Source organism: Saccostrea cucullata, unplaced genomic scaffold, assembly GCF_032062105.1.
Source record: "Saccostrea cucullata isolate Sc308-1 unplaced genomic scaffold, CSIRO_AGI_Scuc_v1 ctg5663, whole genome shotgun sequence".
Taxonomy (NCBI): Eukaryota; Metazoa; Mollusca; class Bivalvia; order Ostreida; family Ostreidae; genus Saccostrea; species Saccostrea cuccullata.
Genome location: NW_026929385.1, coordinates 1 through 24,037, shown reverse-complemented (window position 1 = coordinate 24,037; position 24,037 = coordinate 1). Strand labels below are relative to the sequence as shown.

The following is a 24,037-nucleotide window of genomic DNA, read 5'->3' as shown; positions in this document are numbered from 1 at the left end:
GGGGACCAGAGGTAACCTTATATCGAACAACAGAAGGGGGACCAGAGGTCACCTTATATTGTACATCAGTAGAGGGCCAGAGGCCACTTTATATTGTATATCAGCAGGAGGACCAGGGGTCACCTTATATTTAAAATAAGAAGGGGGACCAGAGGTCATCTTATATTGTACATCAGTAGGGGGACCAGAGACCACTTTATATTGTACATCAAAAGGGGGACCAGAGGTCACCTTATATTTAAAATCAGAATGGGGACCAGAGGTCATCTTATATTGTACATCAGTAGGGGGACCAGAGACCACTTTTTATTGTACATCAAAAGGGGGACCAGAGGTCACCTTATATTTAACACCAGAAGGGGGACTAGAGGTCACCTTATATTGTACATCAGTAAGTGGATGAGAGGTCACTTCATATTGATCATCAGCAGGGATACCAGGGGTCACCTTATATTGTACATTGGCAGGGGGACCAGAGGTCACCTTACATTGTACATTAAAAGGGGACCAGAGGACATCTTATATTGAACATCAGTAGGGGGCCCTGAGGCCATTTTTTTTATTGTATATCAGTAGGGGGACCAGAGGTCACTTTTAATTGAACATCAGAAGGGGACCAGAGGTCACCTTATATTGCACATCAGTAAGGAGATCAAAGGACACTTTATGTTGTACATCAGCAGGGGGACCAGGGGTCACCTTATATTGAGTATCAGTAGGACCAGAGGCCACCTCATATTGTACATCAGTAGGGGACTAGTAAGGGGACCAGAGGTCACCTTATATTATACATCAGTAGGAGGACTAATGGAGTTTTATGAAGAGACTTACTTTTACATTAGACAGCTGACTTTAACATTTTAAGTAATGGAGTAAGTCATTATTTAAATTGTAAAAGTCAGTAGACGATTGTAAAAGTAAGTCTCTTCATAAAACTCCAGTGGTCACCTCATATTGTACATCAGAAGGGGGACCAGATGTCACCTTGTATTGTACATCAGTCAGGGTACCAGAGGACACCTTATATTGTACATCAGTAGGCGGACCAAAGGTCACCGTATATTGTACATCAGTAGGGGGACTAGAGGTCACCTAATATTGTACATCAGTAGGGGGACCAGAGGACACCTGATATTGTACATCGGTAGGTCACCTTATACAAGGGTCGTTTAATAATGTCTTCGGTGCTCGGAAAGAAACAACAGTCGCTTTTCAATAATTTAGTTATAATAATTTAACCTAAAATTATCTTTTCATTAAAACACATGTAAGTAACATTTTTATCCAATTTCTGATTCATTTTCAATTGTTTTTCGAACTCATTTTCTGGTATGAACCTATGTATACTGGATTATTGCAGATCCTATGATTTCCTGGACTTGTTTCTTCCTTCTGAAAGGCGTTTTCTCAAGTTTTCAAATGGAACAAGTCAAAAGGCGAAAGATCTGGCGAATATTGTTAACGTGAATGAACATAAACTTTTGTTTATCCCCAAGACTCCTTTACTCTTCAGGGCTTTCGATTTTGGACGCTGTCATGGAAAAAATCTTATGTTGTGGATTCCTTATTCTCATTAACCTTTTGATTTTTTGCCAAAAAATTGCTTTCTAGATTCCTCCAGAAATTAAACTACATCCCCAAATACGAATTTGAACAATAAGACCACTAATATTTAAGAAAATTGCCTATAAATCTATCCTTGTGCTCTTGCAATTCTCTGCTCTTCTCAGACCTTCGCTGTTTTTGTCAAGTACATCTTATTGTAAATTTTGTTTTGAGGGTTTTAAGCAATAGATTCAAGTTTCATTATCTGTTTGAAATTCAAATAAACGTGGATAACTACAATTACTGATATTTTTAATAATTGTTCATATATTCTTATATGCAGTCGTTTTCACTCATTTTTTTAAGGGTTACTTTTGAGTAATAAGCTTTTTTTTCTGTCAAACGTTTTTAAAACAGTGTGAACTACTCCCGAAATGATGTGTATTTTGAAAGAGGGCGTATAAGGCGTGTACAATCCCCCGCTCTGAGACAAAATGTTTTTCAATTTTCAAAATCCACAAAAAAGCTATATTTTTTCTAAAATCATGTTCTCAGTAATGTCATCTTCAAAATATTTTATCATTTTATTTTTCTGAACGACTTATTATTTGATAATATTTATTTCAAAGTTGACAGTTAAGCATATTTAGTGGAAAATGGGTTTAATAGAGCTATAAAAAACGAATTTTGAACATGAATGGGTCAAGTCTCCTATCTTCGTGAACGCTTAAATGATGGAAATGTTACAAACCCGTCCATTTAAATCACACTGAAAGACGTCAATAGTGCATATACTTCGTAGCGTACCGGTAGTGGTTAAAGCGGTTGGTCTTGGACTAAACCTGAGCTATGAAGAGAGTTCGAATCATACATGAAGCTTTTTCTTTTTCTTATTTTTTTTTGTTTTCAAATGTCATAAAAACATGAATAAAAAATAAATTATTCATAAATTATTAAAACAATGAAATAAAGAATTTGATATGTAAAAGATGATAGAAACCATACAATTTTGAAAAAATACTACTTTTCGAATTAAGAAATATCTTTTTTCAGAGCGCGGAATCGTCCTTGCCTTGTACGCCTCCATTCTTTGCTATGTGTCGTATAGTCAATCATACACCATCAGTGATTATTTGTTGAAATTTGCCAAACAGTACATTATTTGTTTAATTTTTGTTTGCAAGTACGGTATTCATTTTTGATGCCCATTATATACATTTTATCAGTGAAATCCACCTGCTCAATTGTCTATAAAACAAACCTTGATTGCAGTAAATTTTTACATATTTCATTGAGTATTTCTTTGGGATTCTTAACAAATTTTACAGCAGCTTTAATGGACGGTTTAATTTTACTTCAGTTTACTGATTCTTTACAATTCATTTTTAATGCAGTGTCTCGAATTCCCTTGTTTTCCAGCTTCTCACAGTTAAACACTGTGATGAAAAGTAGTCACATCGATTGTTATAAATTCAAGCTTAGTATTGTATGTCATACAGTTCAGGACATTATTTATTGAACAGCCCTCGTAATTTGTACATCAGTAGGGGGACAAGAGGTCACATTATATTGTACATCATTAAAAACTAATGATAACACTATTTTGAACGACAATGAAGAAACCAGAAGACACTTTATATTTTACATCAATAAGAAGACCAGAGGTCATCTTATAATATTATATTGTAAGTCAACAGGGAGAGCAGAAGACACCTAATATTTTACATAAATACTGAGACCAAAGAACTCCTTATTTGGTCACCTGAAACAACGCATGTGACTTATTGCTATCAGTTTTTTTTTCTGGCGTCGTGCGCTGTGCATTGTGCGTTAACATTTGAACATTTTCAGCTTTTCTCTGTAATCCCTCAACCATTTACAACCAACTTTGGCATAAAGCATCTATGGGTGAAAGGGAATTTTTTTTATTCATGGTCCCTGCCCTCCACCCCCTAAGGCAAGAATGTTTGGGAGTAATTACTACAATTGATGAAATCTTTAAAAATCTTCTTTTCTCATTAACATCAAGCCGTCGAACTGTTGGCATAATTATTATAAGCATTGACTCCATACCAACATTGTGAAATTCATTGTCCCAGAGTCAGGGCCCTGGGGTTAGGACAGGGCTATAAAATTTATATTAATTTATAATCTCTCTCACTTCGTCTGTCCGAATATAAATTAATTAGGTCTTTCCACCTTTCTGTGGAAAGACCTATTGATATTCTTCTGTTTATTATTAGGTGGCAGAGGATAGTTTCGAATAAAGTACCGGTCAAAAAATAGAAAAAATAGAGAAACCTGAGGTTTGAATGCATATTATAGGTAATTTTATAGCTAGAATATTTTATGGGTGCATTTGGAGGGAATTGGTGGCCTTGTATATTTTATTGAAATATGACACTTTAGTGTCACTACTACTATATATGGGATATGGACTAGAAATACGAAACTAAGCTCAAAACTCGCTCTACCGGTATTTCACAAGAAAAGCGGGGTGGGTTCACAGGATGAATTGTAGCTTGAAAATGAGGTGGTTGAGCCATTATCTCTTGCTGTTCATTGGTATGTACAAATATTATTCTGCAATTTGTGTGGTAGCTTAGGTCAGGCGCACGGGCCTGGAAGCAGATGCGGCTGCGGCGAAATAGTGAAAATAGGCTTGATTCACATGAAATTTTGAGATTGTCCCTGCGCCATCTTTAGGGCTCATTGTGTAAGTTGTACATGTTTTATTCCTAAAAGCTTCAAATTTCTCAAGGGATTACATCATACTATTATTACATGTAGAGGGAATTAAAAATTTTTCAATGCACATTTTTAAAGCAGCTCAATATTAAGTAAACCGTCAGTCAAACGTTTTGATTGCAAAAAAAACTATCCTCTGCCACCATTAGGTCTTTCCACCTTTCTGTGGAAAGACCTATTGATTTCCTTCTGTTTCTTCTTTTTAGGTCTTTCCACCTTTCTGTGGAAAGACCTTTTGAAATGCTTCTGTTTTTTATTATTCTATTTCTCACCTTATGTTTTGACACCGTAAGACTTATCGAAAAACTTTATAGTTCATGATACTGGATATTTAAAGTTATTCCGAAAAATGACCCCCCATGTTTTAACTTGGACCCCTTATGCAGTTATTGCCCCTTTCACCGTTAAGCTTGTTATCGCTACTCCTCCGAAACCGTAAACCGTAGAGATTTAAAACCTTCACCATTGTCTTCAACTAATTTAGGAGGCTTTTCAATCTATTCATTGCGAAAGTTTTCTTTGACCCCTTTAATGAGTAACTGCCCCTGAAAGTTTATAAATTTTATAAAAAACTAAAAATTTTCAAAACGAGAAGTCGTAGAGACATGAAACCAACTGCATCAGTTTCATTGACCTTTGGCCTTTAAATTCATTTCAAGGTCAAAGGTCAAGGTCATTCCAAATATGAGGAATAAATTTCTTTTAATAGCTCCTATATCCTTAAACATATAATATCTATCTTCTGTCTGTAATATGCACTCTTCATATTCTTTTGAAGATTCCATTCTTGTCCCCTAAGATTGACCCTTTTAAAAGTTATTGCCCCTTGTGTGAAAAACCTTGTTATCGCTACTCCTCCGAAACCATAGACACTATAAACATCAAATTTTCACTAATGACTTAAGGGTCTTTAGGCCTAAATTCATCGTATAAGTGCGAAAGAATCTGATGACTCCTTATATGAATTATTGCCCTTTATCATCTTTGTACTTACTATTAAACCTTATTACTTGAAAAGTATAAGTCATAGAGGCATGGGGTCAATTGCATTGTGACCCTTGACCTTTCACCTTGAAGATTTTTTAAGGTCAAAGGTCAAGGTCACTTCATTTTTTTAAAAAAATTTTATTTTTTCTTTATTTATCCTTTTAAGACAAATTTTGTTTTCTTATTCATTGAATTTAATTTTAAGGAGTCAGATATAAAACAGAATTGAAATTCAAAGAAGGTGGAAAGACCTCTTATTGTTCTTTGAACAATAAGTCTCCTAGTCCTTTTTTATTATTTTTCCGCCGTGTGATTTTTTGTTTCAAGATTTATCGAAAAGGTTTATAGTCTATAAGAATGTACTCCGTAAAAGATGTTTGCAGTTGACCCTGCGTAAATGAACCCTGACCGCTTTCGAAGTTATTGCCCCTTTCACAAGAAATGCTTGTTATCGCTACTCCTCAGAAACCGTAAACCGCAGAGGTATGAAACCTTTACGAATGTCTTCGACTAATTATGGGGACTCTTCAATCTATTCATTGCGAAAGTATTCGGTGACCACTTCAATGAGTTATTGCCCCTTTTTGAATTTTACAAATAATTAAAAAATTTCATAACAAGAAGTCATAGAGACATGGGACCAACTGCATATTATTCATTGACCTTTGACCTTAAAATTCATGTAAAGGTCAAAGGTCAAGGTCATTCCAAAAATGAGAAAAATAGCTTTTTTTGTATCCCTTTTGTCTTTCAACATATACTTAATGTCAATGCATCATTAATATGTACTCTTAAAACTGTTTCAAAGATTTCATTTTTGTCCCCTAAGATAAAACCTTTTAAAAGTTATTGCCCCTTGTGCAAAAAACCTTGTTATCGCTACTCCTCCGAAACTGTAGACCCTAGCTACACCAAACCTTCACTAATATCTTAAGGGTCTTTAGACCTAACTTCACTGTATAAGTGCAAAGAATCTGATGACCCCTTATATAAGTTATTGCCCTTTAACTTCTTTATATTTACTGTTAAACCTTGTATCTTGAAAACTATAAATGGTAGAAGCATGGTGTCAATTGCATTGTGACCCTTGACCTTTGACCTTGAATATTTTGTCAAAATCAAAAGTCAAGGTCATTCCAAAAATTAGAAATTAAGCTCTTTTTATATCTCTTTTGTCTTTTAACATATGCAAATTCATTAATATGTACTCTTAAAACTATTTCAAAGATTTCATTTTCGTTCCCCAAGATTGACCCTATCAAAAGTTATTGCCCCTTATAGGAAAAACATTGTTATCGCTACAACTTCAAAACTGTAGACCGTAGAGGCATGAACTCTTCACTAATGTCTTAAGGGTCTTTAGGCACACCTTCATTGTGTAAGTACTAAAGGATTTAATGACCCTTTATATGAGTTATTGCCCTTTAACTTCTTTGCACTTAATATTTAAACTTATAACTATAGAACTAAAAGTCGTAGAGGCATGGGGTCAATTGCAATGTGACCCTTGACCTTTGACCTTGAAGATCTGATCAAGGTCAAAGGTCAAGGTCATTTAAAAAAACTATATTTTTAAAAATTTTCATTGTCTTTTTTTAAGCCATTTCCCTTAAAATTGAATTAGAGAGTAAAATATAAAACTATAAGAAATTTAAAAAGGTGGAAAGACCTCTTATTGTTCTGTGAACAATAAGTCTCCTAGTTCTTTTTAGGTCTTTCCACCTTTCTGTGGAAAGACCTATTGATTTTCTTCTGTTTTTTTTTTTATTTTTTATTATTTTTCCGCCGTGTGATTTTGAGTTTCAAGATTTATCGAAAAGATTTTAAGTTCATAAGAATGTACTCCGTAAAAGATTTTCGCAGTTGACCCTGCGTATATGAACTATGACCCCTTTCGGAGTTATTACCCCTTTTGCAAAAAAGCTTGTTATCGCTACTCCTCCGAAACAGTAAACCGTAGAAAAATGAAACCTTCACTAATGTCTTTGACTAATTTAGTAGACACTTCATTGATTCACTGCGAAAGCATTCGTTGACCCCATCAATGAGTTATTGCCCCTGGAAGTTTTTGAATTTTACAAATAATTAAAAATTTTCAAAACAAGAAGTTGTAGAGACATGGGACCAACTGCATAAGATTCATTGACGTTTGACCTTAAAATTCATGTAAAGGTCAAAGGTCAAGGTCATTCCAAAAATGAGAAAATTAGCTCTTTTTGTATCTCTTTTGTCTTTCAACATATACTTAATGTCTATGCATCATTAATATGTACTCTTAAAACTGTTTCAAAGATTTCATCCTTGTCCCCTAAGATTAAACCTTTTCAAAGTTATTGCCCCTTGTGCGAAAAACTTTGTTATCTCTACTCCTCTGAAATTGTAGACCCTAGAGACACCAAACCTTCACTAATGTCTTAAGGGTCTTTAGACCTAACTTCACTGTATAAGTGTTAAAGAATCTGATGACCCCTTATATGAGTTATTGCCCTTTAACTTCTTTATACTTACTATTAAATCTTGTATCTTGAAACTATAAATGGTAGAAGCCTGGGGTCAATTGCATTGTAACCCCTGACCTTTGACCTTGAATATTTTGTCAAGGTCAAAAGTCAAGGTCATTACAAAAATGAGAAATTAAGCTCTTTTTATATATCTTTTGTCTTTTACCATATGCAATCAGTCTTTGCATCATTAATATGTACTCTGAAATCTATTTCAAAGATTTCATTCTTGTTCCCAAAGATTGACCCTATCAAAAGTTATTGCCCCTTATGCGAAAAACATTGTTATCGCTACTACTTCAAAATCGTAGATCGTAGAGTCATGAAACTTTCACTAATGTCTTAAGGGTCTTTAGGCACACCTTCATTGTAAATGATCTAATGACCCCTTATATGAGTTATTGCCCTTTTACTACTTTGCACTTAAAATTTAAACTTATAAGTATAGAACTAAAAGTCGTAGAGGCATGGGGTGAATTGCAATATGACCCTTGGCCTTTGACCTTGAAGATCTGATCAAGGTCAAAGGTCAAGGTCATTTCAAAATTTTTTTTTTTTTAATTTTCATTGTCTTTTTTTAAGCCATTTCCCTTAAAATAAAATTAGAGAGTAAATATAAAACTATAAGAAATTTAAAAAGGTGGAAAGACCTCTTATTGTTCTGTGAACAATAAGTCTCCTAGTTTTTAATTATTTTTCCGCCGCATGTTTTTTGTTTGAAGATTTATCGAAAAGTTTTATAGTCCATAAGAATGTACTCCGTAAAAGATTATTGCAGTTCACCCTGTGTAAATGTACCTTGACCCCTTTCGAAGTTATTGCCCCTTTCGCAAGAAATGTTTGTTATCGCTACTTCTCCGAAACCGTAAACCGCAGAGATTCCAAACCTTTATTAATGTTTACGACTGATTTAGTAGACTCTCCAGTCAAACATTGCGAAAGGATTCGTCAACTCCTATAATGAATTATTGCCCCTGAATGTTTGCAATGTTTACGAATATCAAGAACTTTTCTAAAACGACAAGGCGTATAGACATGGGACCAACTGCAAAAGATTCATTGACCTTTGACCTTAAAATCTAGATCAAGGTCAAAGGTCAAGGTCATTCAAAATATGTAAAATTAAGCATTTTTTATAGCTCTTTTGTTCTTAACCAAATTCTAAACATCTTTGCATCTTTAGTATGTACTCTTAAAACCATTTCAGAAATTCCATGTTTGTCCACTAAAATTGAACCCTCTGAAAGTTAGTGCCCCTTTCAGTGTAAACCCTTGTTATCGCTACTCCTCCGAAACTGTAAACCGTAGAGGTACAAAACCTTCAACAATGTCTGCGACTAATTTAGAACACTTCTCATTCCATTAGTGGGAAAGAATTCGTAAACCATTTTAAGAAGTTTTTGACACTGACAGTTTCTCATGTTTACGAAGTACTGAAAACTTCTTAACGACAAGTCGTATAGACATGTGGACAATGCATGAGATCTTTCGACCTTTGACCATGAGGATAAGCTCAAGGTCAAAGGTCAAAGTTATTGGGAAAGTATCCAAATTGCTTATAAACTTTTTTTTTGGGGGGGAGGGGTTGTTAAATTATCTTGACCCTTGACCTTTGATCTTGATCCTAACTCAAATTTATTTCAATTTTATTTAGATTTAATATCAATTGCATAAATCCCCCAAGAAAAAAAAAAAAAAAAAAAAAAAAAAAAACGAATTTTCCTCTCAAATAAATTTCCCCGCTCTCAGTGACACAGTTTTCTTCATGAAATGCATGTTTCAAGTTTAATTTATGCTGATAACTATTAATACAATCCAAATAGAGATGATTATTTAATCTTACCTATGAGTTCACCATATCTGTCAAAACGAACGCGCCTATATTTTCATAAATAGTAAACACAGTGCCGAACGGAAGTTCGAATGTATCATAAGCTCTGTATGATTAACTCAATCTATTCAAAGTATAAACAAACTCAAATGATTTTTTTAAATAGCAAATCGGCATTTCCATTATACACCAATCGTGTTTCTCAGAACTATTCATTATTCTTCTTTATGTTCCATCACAAACAAATAAATACACGTGTTTCTGTACTATTTTAAAACGCACGTGTGTCTATTTTTGTTTAAATCCATGTGCTTTCATTTCGCCTGTCAATCTGAAGGTCCCCAGTTCGAATCCGGCTGGGGGCACCTTTTATTTGGAAATTTTTTTTTGTTTTCTTTTTTTTTTTTTTTTTTCAACCCAAAGGACACGGAAACACTTAAAACGGTGGAAAGACGTCTCATTGTTCTCTGAACAATTAGTTTACTAGTTATACTTTTTATTCTGTATTGAAAGAATAATCAACTCATATGTATGGAATGCTGCTCGTCAGAACGTTTATTACAAATTTAACACATTTGTATTCATTTCAACACACGTTATTTTTAATCATTAAATAATACTTATATACATACATATATATGTGCGTGTGCCTAATTTACTGGTTTCCATTCCTTACACGTTCTGTACGAGCGATAGAGTAACTTTTTAAGCACGCACCTGCTATTTATATGACCATGTCACGTGACTTAAAAACCAAACAGATCCACCATTCTGTTCACACAGGAAATACCCATAACGACAATAATGATAATTATGAAATGCATTAATTCTTTGAAAATCTTTCCCTCTGTCCCTGGATATTAAACAAACTAACTACATGCAAAGTTGTGATGAGGAAGGGTATTCTCTCCAAAGTTTTGAAATTCGTGACCTAAAGGTCAGGGGTCCCGGTGTTACGCTGGGGCTATATAAACTGTAAAGTTTATATTAATTAAAGAGGCTGAGGGGTGGCAGCCATTTTCAGACTATTTTGATCTCCTTTAAAAGAAGAACTACATATAAAGATATACAAAAATGATCAAATTTTAAAAACAACAATGTATGAATTTTTTCTTTCCCAAATGATAGTTGACATCTTTTGATACCGTATCTAAAAAAATAAGTTAAAACTGATAAACTGATGGTTAATTTGTTGTCCCCCAGCTTCCTTAATTCTTTAAAAAAATCTTCCTCTCTGCTCCTGGATCTTAATTAAACTAACTACATAATTACAGTCAGGATAAGCAAAGGCTTATCTTTCAGAATTATTAATTTCAAGGCCCCTGGCTCATGGGTACCATGTCATTTGTAGACAATACTATAATTGAATTAATGCTTTGAAATTTGTTCTTTGGTATAAACCATTTTTTTTATGAACTATGGTCCTTTTTTTCAAAATTGTGAAATGTATTACATCAGGATGAGGGTTTTTGTGGTCAATGAGCACTACTAATTATTGCTAATTATTACCGCTTATTTGAAATGAAAGTTTTAAATTTTTACAAGATGTTCAAATGACCTATAAGATCCATAGGCCTCTTGTCGTGTTCTTAAGTGAACGTCTAGCATCTCGTTAATATGCATTTAATCTGTACCCACTGGTCCGCCTTTGTTTTCTTTTTAGGTGTCTGTTGGTTAAGACGAGTCTAGAATCGTTGATGCTTTATCTCTCTGCATTCATATAATATTTTTTTATGTCTGATTTCTTTAAAAATGTACAATAAAGGGGACCACTGGTCTCCTTATTTATGTACAATACAAGGTGACCTCTGGTCCCCCTTGTGATGTAAAATATAGAGTGACCTAAGGTCCTCATAATGATCTACAACATAGGGTGACCTCTGACCCCCTATTGATGTATAAGGTGACCTCCGTTTCCCTTTATGATGTACAATATAATTTGACGTCTGCTTTTGTACAGTATAAGGTGACGTATGGTCCCCTTTCTGTTGTACAATATAAAGATGACCATAAGTCTCCATAATGAAATAACATATAAGGTGAACTTTGGTCAACTTATTGTTGTACAATATTAGTTTACTTCTGGTCCACCCAGTAACGAAAGTTAAAACTGAACTGAAGGCTCTGTTGTCCCTACTGATGTACAATAAAAGGTGACCTCTGGTCCCCCTACTGTTATCTCCTACTGATGTACAATATAAGGTGTCCTTTCGTCCTCCTAATGTTGTACAATATAAGGTAACCCCTGGACCCCTACTGCTGTACTATATAAGGTGACCCCTGGTTCCCCTACTGTTGTAAAATATAAGGTGACCCCTGGTCCCCCTACTGATGTTCCCCACTTATGTACAATATGAGGTGACCTCTGTTCCTCCTACTGATGTACATAAAAGGTGTCCTATGGTCCAACTACTGATGTACAATATAAGGTGACCTCTGGTCACTCTACTGGTGTACAAAATAAGAATCCCCTGGTCCCCTACTGATGAATGATATAAGGTGTCCTCTGGTCCCCCTACTGATGTCCCCAACTTATGAACAATATAAGATGTACCCTGGTCACCCTGCTGTTGTACAATATAAGACGTCCTATGGTCCCCCTACTGATGTACAATATAAGATGACCCTGGTCCCCCTGCTGATGTATGATATAAGGTGTTCTCTGGTCTCCCTACTGATGTACAATATAAGATGACCCCTGGTCCCCCTACTCATGTACAATATAAGATGTCCCCAGGTCTCCCTACTGGTGTACAATAAAAGATGTCCCCTGGTTCAACAACTGATGTACAATATAAGGTGTCCTCTGGTCCCCCTACTGATGTACAATATAAGGTGCCCTCTGGTCCCCCTACTGATGTACATAATAAGGTGTCCTCTAGTCCCCCTACTGATGTACATGTAAGGTGACCCCTCTTCCCCCTACCAATGTACGATTTATGGTGTCCTCTGGTCCCCCTACTGATGTACAATTTAAGGTTACCTCTGGTCCCCCTATTGATATACAATATAAGGTGACCTCTAGTCCCCCTACTGATGTCCCCTACTATAAGGTGCCCTCTGGTCCCCTTATTGATCTAAAGTGTAATATTAGGTGTCCTTTGGTCCCCCTACTGATGTACAATAGAAAGTGTCCTCTGGTCCCCCTACTGATGTACAATATAAGGTGCCCTCTGGTCCCCTTATTGATCTAAAGTGTAATATTAGGTGTCCTCTGGTCCCCCTACTGATGTACAATATAAAGTGTCCTCTGGTCACCCTACTGATGTACAATTTAAGGTGCCCTCTGGTCCCCCTACTGATGTACATTATAAGGTGTCATCTAGTCCCCCTACTGATGTACAATATAAGGTGACCCCTAGTCCCCCTACCAATGTACGATATATGGTGTCCTCTGGTCCCCCTACTGATGTACAATATAAGGTTACCTCTGGTCCCCCTATTGATATACAATATATGGTGACCTCTAGTCCCCCTACTGATATACAATATAAGGTCATCTCTGGTCCCCCTACTGATGTACAGTATAAGGTGACCCCTAGTCCCCCTACCAATGTACGATATATGGTGTCCTCTGGTCCCCCTACTGATGTACAATATAAGGTTACCTCTGGTCCCCCTATTGATATACAATATAAGGTAACCTCTGGTCCCCCTACTGATGTACAATATAAGGTGACCTCTGGTCCCCCTTCTTATCTACAATACAAGGTGACCTCTGCTCCCCCTTCTGATGTCCCCTACTGATGTACAAGATAAGGTGACATCTAGTCCCCCTACTATAGCTAATGTACAATATAAGGTTGACTCGAGTCCCCCAACTGATGCACAATATAAGGTTACTACTGGTCCCCGTAATGATGTACACTATAAGGTGACCTTTGGTCCCCTTACTGATATACAATATAAGGTGACCTCTGGTCCCCCTACTTTAGCTAATGTACAGTATAAGGTTGCATCTGGTCCCCCAACTGATGTGCAATATAAAGTGATTCCTGGTCCCCCTATTGATGTAGGTTATAAGGTGACCTCTGGTCCCACTAATGATGTACAATATAAGTCGTTCTTTTGTCCCCTTACTGTTGTCCCCTACTGATGTACAATATAAGGTGACCTCTGGTCCCCCTACATATGTAGAATTAAAGGTGACCTCTGCTCCCCTACTGATGTACAGTATAAGGTGACCTCTGGTCCCCCTTCTGATGTAAAATTTAAGGTGGCCTCTGGTTCATCTACTACAGCTGATGTACAATATAAGGTTGCATCTGGTCCCCCAAATGATGTACAATAAACTTAAACTGACTCCTGGTCCCCCTACTGATGTACAATTTAAGGTGACCTCTGGTCCCCCTATCACTGTACAATATAAGGTGACCTCTGGTCCCCCTTCTTATGTACAATATAAGGTGACATCTGCTCTCCTACTGATGTCCCCTACTGATGTACAGTATAAGATGACCTCTGGCCCCCTTACATATGTAGAATTAAAGGTGACCTCTGGTCCCCCTACTGATGTAGAATACAACGTGTTCTCTTGCCCCCTTTCTGTTGTCCCCTACTTATGTACAATATAAGGTGTCTTTTGATCCCCCTACATATGTAGAATTCAAAATGCCCTCTAGTCCCCCTACTGATGTACAGTATAAGGTGCCCTCTGGTCCCCCTACTGATGTAGAGTATAAGGTGACCTCTGGTCCCCCTACTGATGTACCCATCTGATGTACAGTATAAGGTGACTTCTGCTCAACCTTATGAAATACATGTATTATATAAGGTGACACACTAGTCCTCTTACTGATGTACAATATTAGGTGTCCTCTGGTCCTCCTACTAATGTACAAATAAGGTGTCCTCTGGTCCTCCTACTGATGTACAAATAAGGTGTCCTCTGGTCCCCCTACTGATGTACATTAAAGTGTCCTCTTGTTCCCCTACTGATGTACAGTTTAAGGTGACCTTTGGTCCCCCTACTTACGTACTATATAAGGTGACCTTTGCTCTCCCTACTGATGTTCCCCTACTGATGTACAATATAAGGTGACCTCTGGTCCCCCTACTGATGTACAATATTGTTTTCTGGTCACCTTACTGTTGTCCCCTACTGATGTGTACTATAACGTTACATGGAATAAAATCATAGGGGAGACCACAGGTCACCTAACGTAATCCATAAATGTTAAACGTTTTTATATCGTATATCGCATAAAATTGCAGTTAATGTTGCTCAGCACCCACCCTCCACCACCTCTATCTTTTCTAATACCCATCAGATGGTTATTCCTTTTAAAAAGTTGTTTGTTTTACACTTTAAAGGCTTCACAGTATTACGATTTATTTTATTTTCACTTTACGTATGCAACGCACTACATTTTGTAGCGGAGTAAACAGGCCCGATAGTCGTGAACTGAGCAGGGGACCTCAGGTCCTAGTTCAGCGTACGTTTTATCCTTCTGCGAAATATGCATAGCATTTCCGACATTTTTTGTTTTCATTTCCGACATAATTTTTTTTTCATCTCCGGAATTTACCTGTGCGGCAATTCAATGTTTTCTAAGTAAGTGAAAATGGAATTTTAAAAGTATTTATTACAAAATATTGATAAAAGATAAAAAAAAAAATAATTAATTAATAAAAAAAACATCTACACATGTATGCAATCATGTGGCACTAAGTCTAGGTAAAAGAGTTCAATGAGCATAAACTTTTTCACCAAATCTAATGTGCACTAAATTAAATGTCAGTGACAACAGCACCACAATGTCCAAGTCATTGATAGATTTACAAAACTCAGATAAAGGATTTCAATGATTTATTTATGAATTTTTCTTTAAATTCTTCATAAGTAAAGTATTCAAATATGTTATTAAAAGTACTACATATGTATTTGAAAAATGTCGGAAATGGAAACAAAAAAATGTCGGAAATGAAAAATAAAAAATGTCGGAAATGAAAAATTGATAATTACCCAAAATTCCTGAAATGAAATGCAGCCGAGGTTGCGTAGCAATTTATTTATTTGAAAAAGGCCACGTGCGTTTTGACTGATTTGTTAAACTCATAAGTCAGAATAAATAATCATTTCTATTTGAATTTGAATTAATAGTTACCAGCATAAATTAAACTTGAATCATGCATCTCAGGAAGAAAACGGTGTCATTGAGAACGTGGAAAGGAGTATATATGATAAGAGCCAAGTTTGGCCCCCTAAAAATGAACATTTTAGAATGACATTCGTATATTTTAAATTGATATTTATTTTGTAGAAGAGATTATATTAGAAATATTTCCAATATATTTTTCACATTCATATGCACTCACTAGCTGTAAATGACATGAGAAATAATGCTATTTTTGCTATCTAACAAAAAAAGCCAAAAATATGCCTTTTTCGTGATGTTTTTCTTATGGGAAACATCGAGCGCAGTGTAGAACATACACAATTTTTCTGTCACTAATTAGTATTGGATAGATACATCTTTGGTTAAAATGTAAATTTTGTTCTAGGCTGCGCTCTATATTTTCTGGAAGAAAAACTGCTTGAAAATAAGCAGTTTTATACAAAATATGCTAAAATGGCGGGAAAACGTGAACTTTATGATGTCATGTTTCTAAAATAACGGCATTTTGATCAAAATGAAAATGACCAATAAAGGTCGCATATATAGCTGTACAAATTAAAGCTATATATAAAGTAAAATTAAGATATCCATTTTAAGGGGCCAATTGAGACACTTACTATATATCGCTCTTTATTTGACAGGAAAAATCGCTATTTTCGAGATTCATTCAAATTAATATTAAATCTAAATAAAATTGAAATAAATTCCACATACTAAAGAAAGCAAGAATATTTGGTATTGAAATGTCGTATTAGAGCAGGAGAATCGGATGATATTAAGAACAATCGAAGAAATAGCCAATACAAGCTTGGATTAATTTTTATACGCAGCAACAATTAAATTTCAGACAGAAAAAAATGTAGATTTTGCCGATATTCACTAGAATTTAATCGCACTTAAGAGACTCACCGTAAAACTCTCAGGGCACTTTCTTTGGGGTGTCTTCTACATGCTAAACTAGATTTTAATTTGATCTGTGATGTCCTTTGGGATGTACAAAAATTTTCTATGTCGCTATTGATTCTTTTTGTTTTAGAGAGATGGGGGTGGGGGTGGGGTTAGTATATTATAAGCGTTTGTTAACGTGGGAGTTATAAATAACTCCACATACTGAAGCTTGATTGTGACGTTTGGGTCAAAGGTCAAGATCATTTATCAAGGTCAAAGGTCAAGGTCATCCAACCCCCCCCCCCCACACACAACACTGATAGTCATGAGATTAACACTTGAAGCTGAATCCAGGTAAAGGTAATGAATGTTTCTTTATTACTTTTCAAAATTTGAGCGAGGGTCAAGGTCAAAGGTCAAGGTCATTTTAACAAAAATCCATATATAAGCAATTTTAATACTTTTCCAATGACCTTGACCTTTGGTTTTGACCTTATCTTCAAGGTCAAAGGTAGAAAGATCTCATGCATTGTCCCCATGTCTTTACAACTTGTCGTTAAAAAGTTTTGAGTTCTTCGTAAACATCGGAAACTGTAAGGAACAATAACTACTAAAAATGGTTAACTAATCCTTTCGCAATGAATAGATTCAAGAGTCTACTTAATTAGTCGTAGACTTTGTTGAAGGTTTCAAACGTCTGCGGTTTACGGCTTCGGAAGAGTAGCGATAACAAGGTTTACACTGAAAGGGGCATTAACTTTTAGAGGGGTCAATCTTAGGGGACAAGCATGAAATCTCTGAATTCGTTTTAAGAGTAAATATTGAAGATGCAAAGGTGTTTAAAACTTGTTGAAGAACAAAGGAGCTACCAAAAAAAGCTTAATTTTTTCATATTTTGAATGACCTTGACCTTGACCTTGACCTACTTTTCAAGGTCAAAGGCCATTAGATCTCCTGCAGTTGGTCCCATATCTTTACCACTTGTCGTTTAAAAGTTTTAAAAAAATTTTGTAAGCTTTAAAACTTTCAGGGGCAATAACTACTAAAAGGGGTTAAGGAATTCTTTCGCACTTCCCAGTTTGAAGAACTGGCTAAATTAGTCGAAGGCATTGGTGAACCATGCGTACCTCTACGGTTTACGGTTTCGGAGGAGTAGCGATAACAATCATTTCTTGCGAAAGGGGCAATAACTTCGAAAGGGGTCATAGTTCATACACGTTGGGTCAAATCTGTTCCTAACTTTTAATGACCTTTGCGATGAACAAAAAGCCTCTTCGATAAATGTCGAAACAAAAAATCAGTCTTTCCACAGAAAGGTGGAAAGCCTTAACAAGATTGCCATTTGCGACATGTTTGGTATGCCACACTTTTGTTTAAATACAAATCCAAGATTGGCAATGTATGTATGTACTATGCAAGAATAAATGCAACACCTCGATCTAAAACTTCGACCAAAAGGGACATACTCTAAAACATTTTTAAGGAAAGTGCAACTATTTTTTTTCTTCAATTTTCTAGAGAGAAGACCCAGGCTGTCCCATAGAACCGTCCACACTCTGGAGTACTTGTTCCAGATGGCTCCTTATCCAAGTAATTACGATTTACAGATTGTTGCAGAAGACAGCGGTGAAAATATCAAAAGACTAAGGGTAATCTTTTCAAAATCTAAAGACTTGAGATCCAATGTTTCCCATTTTTTTTCTTTTTTTTGAGGGCTAAAAACCCTTTTTTCAGTCTAATACCATAGACCAAAATTAAAGCGACGGGTTCGCTTTAGGTCTCTGCTAATACCAAACTTACAAGTACTATGTAACCAATCAATCTGCTTTAAGTCTAAGAACTCTTACAAATATAGATAGTTAGATAAAGATAGATTTATAATAATAATTTTTCGTGAACGAAAAGGCAAATTCTCTTTTCAATTGTTTGTGAATCGATAATTTATTTGATAAATGGACTGAAACAATTGGAACAAATGAAGTCATTTATAAAATTTAAGAAGTATTTATGCATTTCATGAACTTCAAACTACTGATTCTCCTCCACAGATTTTATATCACGATTCCAATTGCACTCAATATACTCATTAATATCAGTGAATGTACAGTTTTCAATGGAACACAACAGTATTTTTCTCCCATGCTTTCAGTTGAAGGAATATTGGTTTTGAGTTGTCACAATAAGAGTTGTCAACTGTAGTCACACAATGAATTATTCGGGGATTTTCATGTCTAAAAGAGTTCATTTTAAAGTTGTTGTTGTTTCACCTTTAGACATGGTTGACGAATAGGAGAACAAAGGCCAAGGTTGGACTTGCCGGTAAGAAGTCCACCAAGAGAGAATCAACCATTCATCGTAGTTCACGGCGACCCAAATCAAACGTGGACTGGGGAAAACCCTGCGAAAAACAGTTTGCTTCTATAACTCCGCCAAGATCCAAAGTCTCCGCCGAAAGTCTCGCAAGTGACGCAGCATACAAGAAACAGACTGCTATGTGTATCCCAAGCAGAATACACCCGATTACTTCCGATGTCATGGACGATCTGCTGCTTGAACGTGATTCTGTGCTGATAGAGGACAAGGAGTACCACGAGATGATGTGCGATTCTGATTGGTGAATGTGACGGTTTTGACCAGACAAATGATGATGTGTGATTCTGATTGGTGATTATGAATAGACACAAGTTAATATTTAAATCCGATTAGTGAAGATGTTTTGTAACGAGATGATGTTTGATTCCGATAGGTGCAGATGACTAGATACGAGACAATGAGTGATTTCGATTGGTGATGATTTAATATGATGCGATTCCAGAAAGTGACAATTAGTGAATGTGAAAGAATCCGATATCAAAATCAAAATCAGCTTGGAAAAAATGCAAGAATTGTCCTTAATATTCCTTCTCCTAGGGAAATGTTGACCTAACATGACTTCATTGGCAATCAGTGATTCACTTTATCTATTTTTGATTTGATGTTAAGCATGATTAAATTAAGATTATTTATTGTTCTCTATTTTATGAAGATGTACGAATATATTATGAATAGTTTTTTTCTGGATTATTTTTTCCCCAAATAATATTTTTTCTTGCTCAATGCTCAAAACAATAAAAGTGTAGACAGAAATTCTAGAAAAGACATTCTTGTTTGTTATTTATTCAGTCTCATTTGAATTATGTAATAAATTGTACATTTTGTACGATAAGAAAATGTTAGATTTACGTATATTCGAAAACAGTAGATTGTGAAATTAATACGATGTTGTGAATTCACTAGGTTCACACCTTTATTGTACAGGAAATTAAAGGTACTTGGACACTGATTTGAAGTTAATATTTTCTCAGAAAAACTGTATAATATCACGAATTATATATTTCAATAGCATTTCTCACAAAAATTAATTATAAATCTTATTTCATTTAAAAGTTATTAAAACTTCCAAAATTTTTGGCGGGTTTGATTGACACATCCTTGCACTTTCACAAATTTTAACTTTATTCTTAATCCTTCGGACAAGTGGCAATCTTGTTGTGTGAAAGTGAAAAATATTAAAACTTTAATCCAGAAAAATAATTTTATTCAAAGTAGAAATGTTAGAAAGGCAAAACTCCTTCAAAAGTATCGTCATTCCGAGCTAAGGGTTGTGTGCAAATCGATCACACTCGTGTTATGTACACAGTTATTGTAAACAGGGCAAGAGCTCTGTTATTGTTGACTGTTTATGATTTATTGTCGAAGTCTGCTCACCAAAACTGCACGGACTGAGAATATATTGTGTGTTTGTATTGCTTTCGAACATGTCTACTCTGAATTTTCTGGATTATAGTATTAATGTCTTTCATTTATACACAACAAGATTGCCACTTTTCCTGAGTATTAAGAGTAAAATTAAAATTTGTGAAAGTGCAAGGATGTGTCAATCTTTACATTTCCAATGTCTTTGTCCGACATAAAATTACCAAATGTAAATGTAATTTATTTAAACAATAAAATGCTTTTTTTGTTTGTTATTACTGGAATGAACGGAAGCAGCTTTTGCAGAAAAAATACATAACCCGCGTAAGCGGCTTATGTAATTTTTTTCTGCAATAGCTGCGACCGTTCATTCCAGTAATAACAAACAAAGAAAGACATTTTATTGTTTATATTTATATCTGTTTAAATTATCATTTTAAGTAGGGTTAAAAATATTAATTATTGTGTTAATGATGCAAACGTCTTTGTACGTTTCATTGATGGAACGGCCATTGATCAAGAAATCTGTACAGGTGATATGCCTAATGTAGTTCATGCAGTGATGAATGCAATGGGTTTCTTAGAAATAAAGAAGAAAAATATTCAGTGGATGTAAATATTTCCCTCATGAATGTTTTGCGCGGTTCAAAAAAAAAACACGTGCAGGGCAGGACAACACCTAGAGAGAAGCAGGCTTGGAGCCCGTGGATTGGCGGAATCAAAGCATGTAAATATAAGGAATAACTGTCAGATTTTTCGAATTCATGAAGAAGATCAATGGATTGGCGTGTGTGATAATTTTATGCATAAACGCCTTCGGCGTTTATGCAAATTATCACACAAGCCAATCCATTGATCACTTCATGAATTCGAAAAATAAGACAGTTATTCCTTAAATCAAACCCGCCATAAAATTTGAAGTTTTAATAACTTTTGAATTTAAAATGATTTTTAATAAATTTTTGTGTGATAAGCTATTAAAATATATAAGTCGTAATATTATAGAGAAAAAATTAACTTCAAATCTGTGTCCAAGTACCTTTAAAACCAAAGTGAAAAGTTCTCACTATCAGATCACACATATCTCTAACAATGCAGAGGACATACCGTAAAATAAAAAAAATATCGCAAATTGATAACAAGTAACTTCCAAGGAATCGTTAAATTATATCACAAAATAAGAACGACCTAATACAAAATAAAGCCTTTACTATTCGCTTTAGGGATAAAAAACATAGTACATAGAATTATTTGCGTAAATCATTTTTAACCTTTAAAATCATGCAAAGCAAAATCACTACAGTAATTGTCATCAGCAAATATATATACAATGTAAACAAATAAGCATAAATACTACAGGCATAAAACCATTGATTAAGTTTTCCGCAAAAATTTCCTTAGTAAACATCGATCAAAGATTTATTTTTAAAATCAAAGTACTGAGAAGATCAGAGAACACGACTCAGAATTTACAAAAGTGGTACAAAGACTGTTTTTCATGAAACCAAGATTGTTGAAACAGAAAAATTACAAAAAGTTCAGAAACTGGAAGAATATATAAAACACGAAAAGAATATCTTATGACATTTAATATAAAAATGACAAAAACTGAAATACGATTTAGTTCAACTTTATAATTAACAGCATAAGCAATATTTTAAACATGTATTTTTTGGAGGTTTTATACAACTTCCAAAAGTAAGCAAACATAGATGCAGAAAAGTCAAACAAAGGCTTCAGCGGGGACATGTCACATGACCCCCACATTAGTGTTTTTCTGGTAACAGAACCTCAAATTATAGGATGCCATACAAACAGGGGAACCTGATGAAAAACTTTCGTTATCTTAAAATAATTTTTTTTTATTTTCTACAAAAATATTTGATATTTGAAAATTTCCCTTCGTATTATAAACACCAATAATGATGAATTTTGAAGAATAAACACGAATATATTCACATTAATTTGTGAGTTTAGAGAAATTTTTCTGAGATTTTTCTGTTATCCACTAAAATACAGGATGATTTTTAGAACTTGTAGATTACCTTAATGATAGAAGCAATAACAACAGCAACAAAATCATTGTAAATCTTGTCTAAAACATTATTTCATCAAAGTGTAAAAGAACTTTTATTTTGAGCGTTTCAAACTCAAATACACACAGTTTCTACAATTTATTTCTTCAAGGTTGCCTAAATCATTTTAAAATTATTTTGACTCACTTCATGATAATACAATAAAAATATTTAGTTGTCACTATATAAGCTAACGATATTAACTTATGCTTTGAACACATTTTAATTGTTTATTATTTATACAATAAATTATGTTAAATCATAAGCTAATGCATTAATGCTCTTCAATAATAAAAGTTTCGACGACTTGAAGAAGTACATGTAATAGGGCAAATATATAAAAAATCTTCATCTACTAGTATCAATCAAAAAATAATTATCTGGAATGTTTCTGTTTCACAAAAATATAGTGATTAAAATATTATTAATTTTTGTAACATTTAAAGGCAAAATTTTGATTTTAACAGTATATACCGAAATAGGTGAACGAAATAGACATAAAAAGATTATGAGACATCGGTACAGATTTCAGCATCAGCCTCATACTGTGCAAAAGAAATATACACTTTTCCTAAGAAAAGGCTGTGTTTTGGATGAGTAAATATCAAGATCGGATGAAGAAATGATTTCTACAAAAAAAAACTGTCACACACTGTACTAGTTTAAAAATTGATAAAATGTCTTTCTGTTCCAAAACGCATGTTCCAATACAGTATATGAATATACATGTATATCAACCCCATATCAATTAAAAATAATAAAGATGACTTCATTTCTCATTCTTAGTAGAAGAAGTTGTGCGTGGAAACCCAAAAGAATAAAAGTATTCACATTATTATACATTTCTTGGATGCATTTCCCTTTCGATAGATTGAGCCAGTGAGAGACTTCTTTTCTTTCACGTACTCAATAAGGGATCGTTCAATATTAATCAATTTCCCCCTTCTTGCCAAATCTATTGGCGTTTCATTGAAAATATCCCTTTGTGTGGCATCGGCATTAAACTGCATCAGAATATTGATGATGTTCTGATTGCCAATAAGACAAGCTCTGTGCAATGCAGTTCTATGCTGCTTATCTCCAGTGTCAATAGCAGCATTATGCTGCAGCAGAAGTTCTACAACCTTTTCATGTGAATTGTCCACTGCAAGATGGAGGGCAGTTGAGCCATCATGGATTGACTGAAAACCCAAAACTGGCTTTAAATTCAGTAGAGTACTTAAAATTTCTTCATGGCCTTTCTCTGCAGCTATGTGAAGGGCACTAAAACAATCTTTATCACACATATTTACATCAGCCTTGTTCTGTAAGAGTGTTTCTACAACGTTTAAATCACCCTTGTCGATAGCCCTAAAAAGTGGACTCTGACCATCATTATCACATAAATTAACATCAGCTTTGTTTTCTAAGAGGATTTGTACAATGTTCATATGTCCATTGCAGCAAGCCAGTAGAAGTGGACTCCATCCATCATTATCACATAAATTAACATCGGCTCTGTTTTCTAAGAGGATTTTCACAGTATTTATATGTCCATTGTAGGAAGCCCCTGAAAGTGGACTCCGTCCATCAGTATTACATAAATTAACATCGGCTTCGCTTTCTATA

At 34.8% G+C, this 24,037-nt stretch overlaps 1 protein-coding gene across 1 annotated transcript; it reads right to left on the bottom strand.

The window, feature by feature from the left end:
• Positions 1–23,180: 23,180 nt before the first annotated feature.
• On the bottom strand, positions 23,181–23,978 carry LOC134280714 (ankyrin repeat domain-containing protein 7-like; the record flags this gene model as incomplete). Its single annotated transcript, XM_062763159.1, has 1 exon — positions 23,181–23,978. A coding segment is annotated over one exon (722 nt), but the record flags the coding sequence as incomplete, so codon positions are not given.
• Between the last annotated feature and the right edge of the window lie 59 nt (positions 23,979–24,037).